The sequence below is a fragment of the Podarcis cretensis genome, assembly GCF_951804945.1.
Source record: "Podarcis cretensis genome assembly, chromosome: 7".
NCBI lineage: Eukaryota > Metazoa > Chordata > Lepidosauria > Squamata > Lacertidae > Podarcis > Podarcis cretensis.
The window spans coordinates 63084080-63097024 of record NC_137176.1 but is presented as its reverse complement, the minus strand read 5'-3'; the positions used below and the strand labels follow the sequence as shown (position 1 = coordinate 63097024).

Below are 12945 nucleotides of genomic sequence, written 5' to 3'. Positions count from 1 at the left end.
GCCATCACTTACACAAAATGATAATAACTACACACAAGACTGATGTATCGGGTATGGAAGAACACCTAGCCTTGCAGAAGCAGTGTAACAGTAACAGTGTGTCTACAAACAGCTCAACCGATTATCATGGGTAGCAGATCAATGGCAGCAATCTTGCTACTGCGTGCTCTTGTGAGTCTATACCAGATCAATGAAAGAAAAGATATCACTGGCCCTATTCCCTAACTATCAGTGGTATTTAATTATGCATGCAAGCTTCAAGGCATTTTCTGATATTTGTCTTTGGAACATGAAGCAATTCACCTCTCAAAGAAGTCCTGGAAAAGATTATACAAAGAATGACACAAAGATCAGTACTTGGAAGATGGCTTCCTCGTACTGACCTCAGAAGTGTTTTTCAATAAATATGCTGCTGAAACTTCCTGACTCAGCTATCAGTAATCCAAAAGATAATTAATCAGAACTCATCTTTCCTTTGTGTATATAATGAAGGAAAATGTTTTGAATGCATAATGATAAATATTCTATTGCCATTCAATCCTGCATCTTTATTTATCATCCTTACATACCTTTCAGATATATTCCTGCAGTGATTTTTTTCAGGGGGGGGAGGAGAATGCAGGGGTACGCATACCCCTAAACATTTTGTGAATCTAATGGGAGAAGAAACTAAAAAAATTAAAATTTACGTATCTTCTCTAGCACAGAGAGTCGTCAGTTCTGCTGCTAACCCCAATGGCGGCCTCATTTCCTGTTATGGTGTTTCCTGAGTCTCAGATGGAATGAGAGTTCCCCTAAACATTTTTTTTTGGGGGGGGGGAAGCACTGTATTCATGTATATGTCAAGCATGCATATCAATTACAATACAGTATATGGACTGGACTCCAATTCAACACTTCAGAAAAATGCTGGTTAGTGGTCCTGTGTTCCCTGCTATAGTTTGCTCTGAATGTAGTTGTTGTATGCTAAATAAGTTCAAAAGACAAGGTAAAAATATCTTAAATAAATAAAGACTGGAGATGTAATGTACTAGAAGGCAAAGTTGAAGGTCAGAAACTGAGAAAGCTTTGAATAGATGGTCACTTTAAAAAAACCAGGCCAATTCCATAGCATCCTTAAACGACTGTGACATATAACAAGTACAGTAGTGACCTAGATAGCAAGGAAAACCAGACCGAAAAAAGAAGTACAGTGGTATTGTAACTTTCATAATTATGCAGAATGTATCTTTATTTAACTTTCACAATTGAGGAAACCAGTGTTAAAAAATGAGATATGAAAGCTAGGAGCTAAATGGCACCTTAAACCTAGGTTATGGGCGCAACAATTGGATGTCTAGGCGTGCTTTTTTAATATCAATACAAAGCTGAAAATGAATGAACTGCAGCTAAAATATTATTTTCATTTTTTACATATTCTTGTCCTTCCCCTGCCCAACCCCCTAATATTATCAAGAGGGCGTCTTCTCCAGTCTTCAGAGAGTAGCTGGGAGGCAGAAAAAAGGTCCTCCTTTCCTTCCATTTCACAGTTTTAATCTGAAATCTTAGGCGCAGCACTGTGCCCAGAGCTCAGAAACTGCTCGCGCTAATGAAATTCGCAGTCGCAAAATGCGCCTAGAACAATTAGAGTTTTGAACACTGGAGCAAAGAGATGCATTTTCTATTGCCCCTGAATAACAATTTGTACTTACTGCAATTTCTTCTTTTACAGAATTATTAAAAATAGAGCTTGGAGGTTTTATTTATAATTAAATAGAACACAAATACAGCCGAATAGATAAAAAACACATGGAATCATAGAATCATAGAATCATAGAGTTGGAAGAGACCACAAGGGCCATCGAGTCCAACCCCCTGCCAAGCAGGAAACACCATCAGAGCACTCCTGACATATGGTTGTCAAGCCTCTGCTTAAAGACCTCCAAAGAAGGAGACTCCACCACACTCATTGGCAGCAAATTCCACTGTCGAACAGCTCTTACTGTCAGGAAGTTCTTCCTAATATTTAGGTGGAATCTTCTTTCTTGTAGTTTGGATCCATTGCTCCATGTCCGCTTCTCTGGAGCAGCAGAAAACAACCTTTCTCCCTCCTCTATGTGACATCCTTTTATATATTTGAACATGGCTATCATATCACCCCTTAACCTCCTCTTCTCCAGGCTAAATATGCCCAGGTCTCTTAGCCGTTCCTCATAAGGCATCGTTTCCATATTTTTTTAATAAAATTTTTATTAGGTTTTCACATTTTATACACACACACAAAACAAAAACAAAAACAAAACATGTATAATTTCATACTCTTACTTTCTTTACCCCCTTTCCCTGACTTCCCCCACCCCCTCTTCATACATCCCAATTCCAATAATTAATTCAACAAGTTCTTGTCTCTCCTCTTTAACATATTATTATTATTTTTAAACTTAGCTCTTTTTACTTATCCACATTTAACTTATCCAATTCTCTTATAAACATTAAATCCTTTTTCTAAGGTCGACCTAATTTCCCTTCCACGAATTTCTCCCTTTATATATTAATTAATTAAATGTCCTAATAGCCAAATACAAAAATCATAAAAATTTTGAGATTCTGTTCTCCCCTCCCTCCCTACCCCGGTTTCCATCCCTTCCCAAGCAAATGTCCACAGTTCCTAGCCCGGATTCCTCACATCCGAGGCCTTCAAATCTGTCCGTCTCTCTCTGCCGATTTTGTTGGTAATCCTTCTTGTTGGACCTCAGGTCTCGAAGGAGTTCTGTCACAGTCACATCAAATTTTCTTCCATCCAAGATACTTAAAAGCAGTTGCTGCAAAAGGTCAGCTGATCTCCCATATTCAAAGAGGAAGTCCCAATCATATTTCTTTACTCTTTTAAATTCCAGCATTCCAGGGACTTCCTCCTTCATCTTTCTCATCTTTCGCAGATTTGTAATCCAAAGATCTTCTTCTTTATTTCCTGACAATATAGACTCCTGATTGGTATTTTCCTGTACTTTTTCCACTCCTTCTTTCCTTTCCACCAGTTCCAAAAATGTCTCTTCTGGTTCAGCTGCAGATTTCTTATCAGTCCCTTCCTTTACACATTCAGCAGAGTTGTTTGTTTTAGGATTCAAGGTCATAAGTTCTTTGTTCATAGCCGTACTCTGCTCTTGCAGGATTCCCACAAGAAAAAACATTTTTTCTAACTCTGCCAGTAATTTTCCCTCTGCAGCCATTGTAATGTCTCTAGTTCCCCCTAGGGGGATTCCAATTGCTTAATAGTCCTTTTCCAACAGTCCGTTACTTTGTTATTTATAGCTACGTTGTTTCCAACCACCTCAATTCAAATACAACACTTTTAGTTCAGAGAGTTATTAAGTAACAAAGTTCTTAACTTTCACCGCCCGTTTGACAGCTCCTTTGACAGCTCCTTGCTCTTTTTCCTCCGGCTCACGCACAGGACGCTCCCGGGTTCGGGGGGGGGGGGTTACACAAAAACTTCCAAAATTCCTCACTTTCTCTCCAGCACAAAGACTTCTTCTGTCAAATTCATGGAAATATCTTTTATCTGACACCAAAAGCAATACTCTCCACCTTAATTCTCCGATCCTTGCTTTAGATCGTTTGTAGGTAGGGGGGGTGCGGACTTCCCTTTAGCACATCCCCCGGTTGTACCGAATTCAAAGATATAAATTTTAGAGTCCAGATTCCATTCTACTCACGGGTTGTTTGTTTTCCAGTCCGAATCTTGGGAAAAAAGTCAGCGCTCTCCGGCCATGGCTCGCGGCTTCGCTCCACTGAAGTAGCGGTCTACTCACAGCACCACGCCGCTCCCCGTACCCTCTCCGTAGCCTTTAAAAAGGCTCTTCGTGGGTCGGGGAAGGTGCCCGCCGAGTCACCAAGTCCGCAGGCTTCCGCACCTGCGGTTTCTAAGGGTCCCCACGTCGCCGGCGCGGTAAGACCCGTCTTCAGCAGAGCCGATTCCCTCCGGAGCTCGGAGGGAATCCGCCATTAGCCGATCGCGCTAACCCGGAAGTCCCATAAGGCATCGTTTCCAGGCCTTTGACCATTTTGGTTGCCCTCCTCTGGACACGTTCCAGTTTGTCAGTGTCCTTCTTGAACTGTAGTGCCCAGAACTGGACACTGTACTCCAGGTGAGGTCTGACCAGAGCAGAATACAGTGGCACTATTACTTCCCTTGATCTAGATGCTATACTCCTATTGATGCAGCCCAGAATTGCATTGGCTTTTTTAGCTGCCACGTCACACTGTTGGCTCATGTCAAGTTTATGGTCAACCAAGACTCCTAGATCCTTTTCACATGTACTGCTCTCAAGCCAGGTGTCACCCATCTTGTATTTGTACCTCTCATTTTTTTTTTGCCCAAGTGCAATACTTTACATTTCTCCCTGTTAAAATTCATCTTGTTTGTTTTGGCCCAGTTCTCTAATCTGTCAAGGTCGTTTTGAAGTGTGATCCTGTCCTCTGGGGTGTTAGCCACCCCTCCCAGTTTGGTGTCATCTGCAAATTTGATCAGGATGCCCTTGAGTCCATCATCCAAGTCGTTGATAAAGATGTTGAATAAGACCGGGCCCAAGATAGAACCCTGTGGCACCCCACTAGTCACTCTTCTCCAGGATGAAGAGGAACCATTGAAGAAGCCCTGTTCTTTGCACCTGGTTGCATCAAGTGGAGACATCTAGTCTGGACCACATGATACCCTCCATCTGCTCTTGGATTACCACTCCCAGAATGGCACATAGCACGATTTAGCACTTCTGCGCATGCGGCGAAACCCGGAAGGAACCTGTTCCGGTACTTCTGCGTTTCCCATGGTCCGCAGCCTGAAAATACGTAACCTGAAGCATCCATAACATTAGGTATGACTGTAGAAGACTGTCAGGGAACTGACATCGGAGCCAGAAGTGGAGGCAGGGCTCCCAAGCGATGCCGGAGAAGGGCCAAGCAGGGAGAGAGGGAACTCATCGGCTGGGGAAGGAAATCAGCGTAACACCAGGGATAAATGGGGGCGGTTGGGGGAATCGGAGAGGGTTCTCCAGGACTCTTCGCTGGAGACCAGCGGGGAGAGCACAGGTCCTCCTCTGCCCACACCCACCCTCCGCAGAAGACTTCCGCGCAGGGAAAGTAGGCGTAGACTTGGCGTCAAAGAGCTTCTGTGCTGGAAGAAGTTTAAGAAACGCCCACTGACGGATTCTGCTAGCGACTGAACAGCCACAAAGTGAAGGGCTGTCCAGTCAGGAAAGGTTTAACCAGGCTACCTAGCCAGGAGTGGTGGCAACTTACGCACGAGCAACCCCCATACATCCATTACAAAGACCTTACCACCCAGTGTTTAATTCCCCATGGTTAATTAGTCCATTCTACATAGACATATATTAAAGAACTGGCTTTTTAAAAAAAAAACAAGTTTGAAGCAATATGCCTAATAAGCTCTTCATACAATCAATACCAAGAATCAATATCAATATCAAATCAATCAATACCAAACCTCATATTAAGATAAGCTTTATATTTCAACATGCATGAATACCCTACAGAGTAGCAAGTCTCTAAGGAGAAAAATAAAATGAGATAAATCATTAAAACAGTAATGATCTATGGCAAAACTGCTTAACAGATTACTGCAGAAAGCACTAGTCCAATTACCTGCATTTCTTCAACAGGATTAAATTTTCTTCTGTTGTGCTACCATCTTTTTAAGATTAGTCGTATTTCTAGTTATCAAGAGGCCCTGCTTGAGTTTGCAACCTAAGTGTTATCCAGCTGGCAAGTCCCACAAGTTTTTTTAAAACTAAGAAATTTGACACATTCCATAAATAGACTATTATAATTTCATTCCCAGAAAACTTCAGCATCAATTTTTTAAGGAAAAGTACTTAAGACTGTTCTCTAATCCTAGATTCGCAGACAATGGTCAATAAAGGCTGAAAGAATGAGGAATAGCAGAATCCCTTCTCTAACATTAGCTACTGGTGAATAATTTTCTAGGGCACAATATGAAGCAGAAGATCCATGCTCCATCAGTCAGAGCAGTCAACGCTAGACTAGCCAGAAAAATTATATCCATCACTACAGATTAAGTACTTTGTCTTTTAAAGCACTTACTGGGCCGCCTGCTTCCTGTCCACGCCATCCCATTTTGTCCAGTGTTACCAGGTCTCCTTTTCTCATGTCCCAGTCTTTCCTATCACATTTTGGCTGAATAGCCAGCACATGTGTGGTTTGAGTGTTTTAGTTGTCTGAATATTTTTTTAAGCAGCATAACTCTGGCAAAGAAGCTCAACCCCTAAGAGTGCATCACTGCAGCACAGATCATCATGAGTATAAGCAACCAAGTCAAGAAAGAGAAAAGGTGGGCATCTGTGAGAAGCTGTGAGAAGCCTCTGAGAAACTCATTGTAGAATACTGAGCTGTACTCCTAGAAGATTGCCAAGATACAACTCCTGTATGATGCCCCTTGTAGCTTGCTACTGCCAACTATTACTTGTTGAATTTGCTGCTAGATGTCTTATTATCTACTGCCAGGGTAGTGTTATTACTACTACAGTGGTACCTCGGGTTACATACGCTTCAGGTTATGTACACTTCAGGTTACAGACTCTGCTAACCCAGAAATAGTACCTTGGGTTAAGAAATTTGCTTCAGGATGAGAACAGAAATCGTGCAGCGGTGGTGCGGCAGCAGCAGGAGGCCCCATTAGCTAAAGTGGTGCTTCAGGTTAAGAACAGTTTCAGGTTAAGAACGGACCTCCGGAACGAATTAAGTACTTAACCCGAGGTACCACTGTACTGCTGGGTAGCAGGCAATGCTCTGGTGTGACAGAACCATGTGGCTTTACTTTCCAAGTGTTGCCCCTGTCCTTTCTCATGCCCTTCTCTTAACCTGTGTTTAAATGCATTGAGTAGCTGTATGGCGGTTAGTCATGCTGCTGACACTTTTCTGTATAATAATGGCGTGTGGTCTGTATTTAAAACTGACTAGTAGGGTAGGCCAGGATAATAATGGAGTGTGAACACATCACTTTACATCAGTACAACAAAGCGTTCTGGGAGCCTGTAATGAAGCCACAATGCTAACATCAGTACAGCCACCTCTCCAATACAGCTCCATGTAAATCTTGCAATAACTTACTTTATTGCAACAGCTACTAGGAACATAAACATAGCTGGCTTATCTTCAATCAGGTCATTGGACCATATAGCTCAGAACTTTGCACTGACTAGCAGCAACTATTTGGGGTTTCAAAGAGGAAACATTCCCACCCCTACCTGGATAATGAATGTTGGACTTTCTAAATGCAGACACTCTGCAACCCTTTACTGTAGCTGCACACTTCAATCCTCAGTTTTCTGCAACAACCCATTACAGAAACACTAAAAGTATATTGCTACAAAAATGTGCTTATCGACAATGTGAAGCAAAGGACTATTTATGGCCTCCCTGTCAGGGGACACCCTTAGCTAAACTTGAGCAATGTGGTTGTGGCAGCAATAAACTGAAGTTTTACATTAATGTTCTTAAAGAGATAGGAATGCAGTGTTTCATTAAATCATGAGTATTTTGACTCATTAAGACGACTCCCCTGATTTATACATATACACATAATACATACATCTTAGCCATGGGGGCAGGAATCATCGAATATAATCAGGCTTCTCTCTCTCTCTTATGCTGGAGGAAAGGTCTCTTGTTAAGGTAGTGTTGCTGCAAAAGATGCATACATCACCTAAAAGCCAAGACCAGATGACAGAGCGGATCCAGGCACTCTTGGGAGGAAACTGATTTTCTAGATCCATTTCCATTGGGGTTTAGGCCTGGTTTTGACCCAGAAACTGCTTTGGTCACCCTGTATGACCTCTGTTGGAGGACAGGGGAATTGTGCCCCTGTTAATGCTCCTTGACCTCAACCATGACCTTAACCTTCTGGAGTGGCTGTCTGAGTTAGGAGGGGGCGGCACTGCTTTGCAGTGGTTCCAGTCATACTTGGATGGTCGTTTCTAGAGGGTGATACATGAAACCACTGAGTTTTGGAGTACTTTGTCAGCATTATGCTGATGGCACACTTCTCCTTTACATCTGCAGGTGTAGCAGCAGATCTGCTGGATCGTTCTTGCCTCAGTTATGGATCGGAGAGCCAATAAACTGAAGCTCAATCCAGGTTAGACTGAGGCATAGATAGGATGGATGGGAGGTTTCCTGAACACATAACATCAATCTGAGTCTGACTTGCACTGGCTGCCAATTAGTTTGTGGGCCCAATTCAAAGTTCTGGTTTTTACATATAAAGACTTAAAAGGCTCAGGGGTATAATACCTGAAGGGCCGCCTCTCCCCATATGAATCAACCCAGACCGTGATCATCATCTGAGGCCCTCCTTTGTGTGCCCCCTCTACGAGAGGTGAAGAGGGTTGCTCCCCATTTGTAGAATATTCTCCCCTGGAAAACTCACACGGCACCATCATTATTTACCTTTAGGCACTAGGCAAAAACTTCACTCTATAACCAGGCCTTTGGCTTTTAATTATTTGTGGCATTTTCAAAGTGGATAGGATGTTTTTTTAATGTATTTATTTTCCTCTTGGTTTTAATGCATCTACGTGATGTTTATTGTCTGTCTGCTTAGTTGTAAGTGCCTTTGGGTTTCCTGAGCACTATAAAAGAACTGACAAATTTAATAAACAAAAAGAAGGAAGGAAGTATTTTTATTTGGAATCATTGCTTTATTGAATTTTATATTTCAGTAGAATTGAAAGGATGAAAACTCACAATTAACCTACAATTTTTTTTTAGCTGAGCGACAGCCCTGAAAAGATGTAGGGGTTTTTTTTTTGAAAATGCCAAAACATTTCCCTTTCTGAAGTGTATGTACACATATGCCAAGAATATGTGAAACAACTAAAATTTCTAATAATAGCAGTACTTCATTCTTTCACATGAAAGAGAAAACTATCCCCCACTAGAGAGGCCATGGTTTCAATGCCCCTGAAGAGGCTGTGCCACTCTTTTGCCCCCTTTCACCACCCCTAAATCTCAATAGAGGCCACTAGTGAAAGTAGGTAATGTAGGAGACTATTAGTTATGCTACTACAAAATGTGCTGTGATTTGCATGGCTTAAGTTATTTGATTTTATCATGTTAGGTCTGCAGCTATTGCCTTAGTTGTACATCTAAACTGTTTTAACTATGGTAATCTGATTAGCTTTTAGTACTGTTGTGTTGGGCTTAGGTAGCAATCCTCTACACGAGAAGCCAGTGTAAATTAAGCTTGTGTAAAGTTACACCAGATCCAAACTCTGTTCAGTCGCAGGGTTGCTGCTGGCCGAGGGAAAAGAAGTCTTTAAAATAGTGTTTGAGTTACACTATACAGTGGTACCTCGGGTTAAGAACTTAATTCGTTCTGGAGGTCTGCTCTTAACCTGAAACTGTTCTTAACCTGAAGCACTACTTTAGCTAATGGCGCCTCCTGCTGCTGCTGCGCCGCTGCTACACAATTTCTGTTCTCATCCTGAAGCAAATTTCTTAACCTGAGGTAATATTTCTGGGTTAGCAGAGTCTGTAACCTGAAGCGTATGTAACCTGAGGCGTATGTAACCTGAGGTACCACTGTACTTTTTTGCCAGCTTAATTTATGCCAGGTTACAAGGTCACATGACCAAGCTGAGAGAGTTTAGGATTCAGACCCCACCCCTCTGGTCCTGTCTTTGCCATGCCCCACCCGCATCTCTTTTTCAGGACTTACTTTGGCTGAGCCAAGGATGAGGGAGATAAGGCACTAGATCCTAACCTGCTCACCTTGGTGAATCTGGCAGTAGGATGGCTCCCTTAATGTTTTATTGCTAGGGCTGGTTTGTTGGTTCTCAACTAGGAACCACAGATTACCTCAATTACTTCTCTTGTTCTTGCTCCCATGCAGCTATTCTTACTACGAATATTGGTTTTTTAATTGTAAGAACAAAAGAATCACCTGCTGGTTCAGGCCAAAGACCCATATAGCCCAGCACTCTGTCTTCCCATCTATGTCTATGGGATGTTTGCAAGCAGAACCTGCATGCAGCAGTGTACACACCCTAAATGTCAAATGAAGACCCGATTAAGCCAAAAATTCTGGAACATCTTGTCTTTAACAAGTAGGCATATACAAAAATCCTCTTCTCATGTTTTCAGACATTAAGATGCAGAAGTGCTCCTGCAAGTAGCTTCAAGACAATACAGTGGTACCTAGGGTTAAGTACTTAATTCGTTCTGGAGGTCCGTTCTTAACCTGAAACTGTTCTTAACCTGAAGCACCACTTTAGCTAATGGGGCCTCCCGCTGCTGCAGCTGCACCGCCGGAGCACGATTTCTGTTCTCATCCTGAAGCAAAGTTCTTAACCTGAAGCACTATTTCTGGGTTAGCGAAGTCTGTAACCTGAAGCGTATGTAACCCGAGGTACCACTGTAACTAGAATCTTCAGTGAGCATCAGTTTTAATGGGATTTAAGCAGAGGAGTGCAGTCCAAGTGGGAAATTGTCCTAAAGGGCTACCATTTTCAATTCTTTACTGACGTCAGATTGTTTAGTTCTAGTTATCTGAATGTTTTTGTTAGTAAAACATCACCTCCTCTTCCACAGTGCATGAAAGTGTGAAATATTATAAATGTCGGAGAAACATTTCTTCAGTGCAATTGTTAGAATTGTGAAATAAATAAATAACACAGATGACAAACCGCCCAAAATAATGCTGTCATCAGCCTCAGCATGTCAGCTGTCTACAGCAAAAATAAATGAGTATATTGTTGGCTAAATGTGACAAGAATGCTGAGTAGCTAAGTAGAGGGAACTACTATACATGTAACATTTTAAAACAAACGATATATTAAAGGCTTAGGAAAGCAATGAATGCTCAGCTTGCACAGCCAAAACTAGCCATACAAGGTCATTGCTCAGGAATGAGAAAACATGGGCATGCCAAGAGAACTCAGCCAAACACTACTTCACCACGGGGGAGATATGTTAAGCCAGCAAAGGACTCATTCCCAGTCTAAAAGGTTTTAGGCCTTTCTGCACAAATGGCACTGAAATCATCTTTCCACCCACCCGGCTTCCCCTCTTGCATTTCCCACTGCTGCAACAGAAATATAAAACTTGCACCGGGTGCTAGAGTATATACCTACATTAAAAATGGCTCTCTCAAGTTTCCTGTGCCAATATCCTCCATGTGATGCGTTCCATGCCACAAGCAGTCCCTCCCAATGCTCCTGAAAGCACCCTTCCCTCCCCCTCTTGTCTTGCACTGATTTTTTTAAAAAAGCATGTAAAGACCTCATCATTCCCACCTTCAAAGAAACAAGATTCACAAAAACAGTTATGCAGTAAGGAAGATAACATTGAGAAGCTCGGACCTTAAAACTTGTCAGTTTTAGATAGGAAGAGTCATTGCTGCTGTCGCCCTTTTATATTATTACTGTTGTTCAGTGATTTTTTTTCTGGGGGGACGCACACCCCTAAACGTTTTGTGAATCTAAGTTTGGCCTCACTGAGGGGCAGTGTTTCAAACTGAGTAGGAAAATGAGAGTACCCTTAAACATTTTGGGGGGGAGCACTGCTGTTGTTGCGGCTGTTGTTGTTGTTATTGGCTTCAGCAGCCTGCCAAGCAAATCCCTGAGAACCTAAAGGCGGCCTGCATGGGACTAACCACCCACTGGACCCTTCAAGTCAAGCTAGCTTCATTGAGTAACAAGCCCATCCCTGCCTTCCTCCCCGTCTGAGGAGCAGAGCTTGCCCAGGACCAGCTACTGAAGGTGATGGGACCCTTTACATGTCCAGCTGTCCTTTGTCAACAAATTGCCGCTGTTTTTTGTGTTGAATATATGCTATATGGTCATTTATGGAGACCCAACAGGTCCACACACAACACAAAACACAGTTGCTGTATGTAGGTTTTATTTTATGTCTTTTTTATCTTCTATTTTGGAAATGTACACCCAGGTTTTTTCTTTAATTTTTTTTGGGCGGGTCCGGGGCCCTAAACTATAGCTTGTTTAGCTTCTACGTAAATCTGGCACTGGCCTTGCCCCTTGGCGACGAGTTCTGCAAACAGGGAAAGGACGGGCTGGGCAAGGGAGGAGCAGCAGCAGCAGCAGCAGCAGCAGCGCACCAAACGGCCAAGGGGGGAAAGGCGAGGCGGAGGCGCTTTACGCAGGCGGCTTGCGCCCACCTTCCCGGCCCATTCTCGGGGGTCGGCGAAGGACCTTCTCCCGCCGCCTTCCCGGAGGAGGCCACCATTTCTTGCCGCCCTCCGGCACCTCCCTTCTTCCCAGGTCCGGAGAAACACACAAAGGCTCGGCCCTCCTGTCTGTCTCTCGCGCGCGCGGCGCGGCGGCTGCAGCCTTTTCCTCAGCGGAGAAGGCCTCCTCCCCGGGCCTTCTCCTCGCATCCCTCCCTTACCATCCAGCTCTTCCATGGCGCCGCCGCCCCTTCAAGCTCCAGCTCCCCGCCGCCGCCGCCGCCGCGAGTGTGGCCGCTGCTGTAGCAACCCGGCCGCCTCCCCGGCGCCAGCATCCCCCGCGCCCATTGGCTTCCCGGCGCAAGGAGGGGTGGGGAGGTGGGCGGCGCGGCGCGCGCAGTGCGCATGGGATGGGCCGCCTTTGGAGACGCCCAGGGCGCGTTCGGTTTTTCCTCCAAGGTCGCCCGGGTGTGATTTTCACAGCACGGTCCAGCCCGTGGGCGTTTGGGCGGCGACCTCCCGCCACGATTATTTCTCAACGTTTTTCGGTAGCCTCAGGCGTCTCTCTCTCTCTCTCTCTCTCTCTCACGCAGACATATAACAGGGGGAAAAAGAAGAGGTATTTTTCGCCCACCCCATGTCTTTTGCAGCAGCGTGACGAGCAGAAATGCAAGGCATGTTCCGCAGGAATATCTTTCTCTTTGCAAGGGGTGATTCGCACAGGGCGGAGGGCATTAGGAAAAGTG

General features: G+C 43.9%; 1 protein-coding gene across 1 annotated transcript in view; it reads right to left on the bottom strand.

Moving 5' to 3' along the window:
• ZC2HC1A (zinc finger C2HC-type containing 1A) overlaps positions 1–12580 on the bottom strand; it is a 39291-nt gene extending 26711 nt beyond the window's left edge. The window contains exon 1 of the mRNA XM_079983185.1: positions 12421–12580. Coding sequence (XP_079839311.1) covers positions 12421–12436 — 16 coding nt within the window. The 5' untranslated portion in view covers positions 12437–12580. The remainder of the gene's footprint in view (positions 1–12420) is intronic.
• Between the last annotated feature and the right edge of the window lie 365 nt (positions 12581–12945).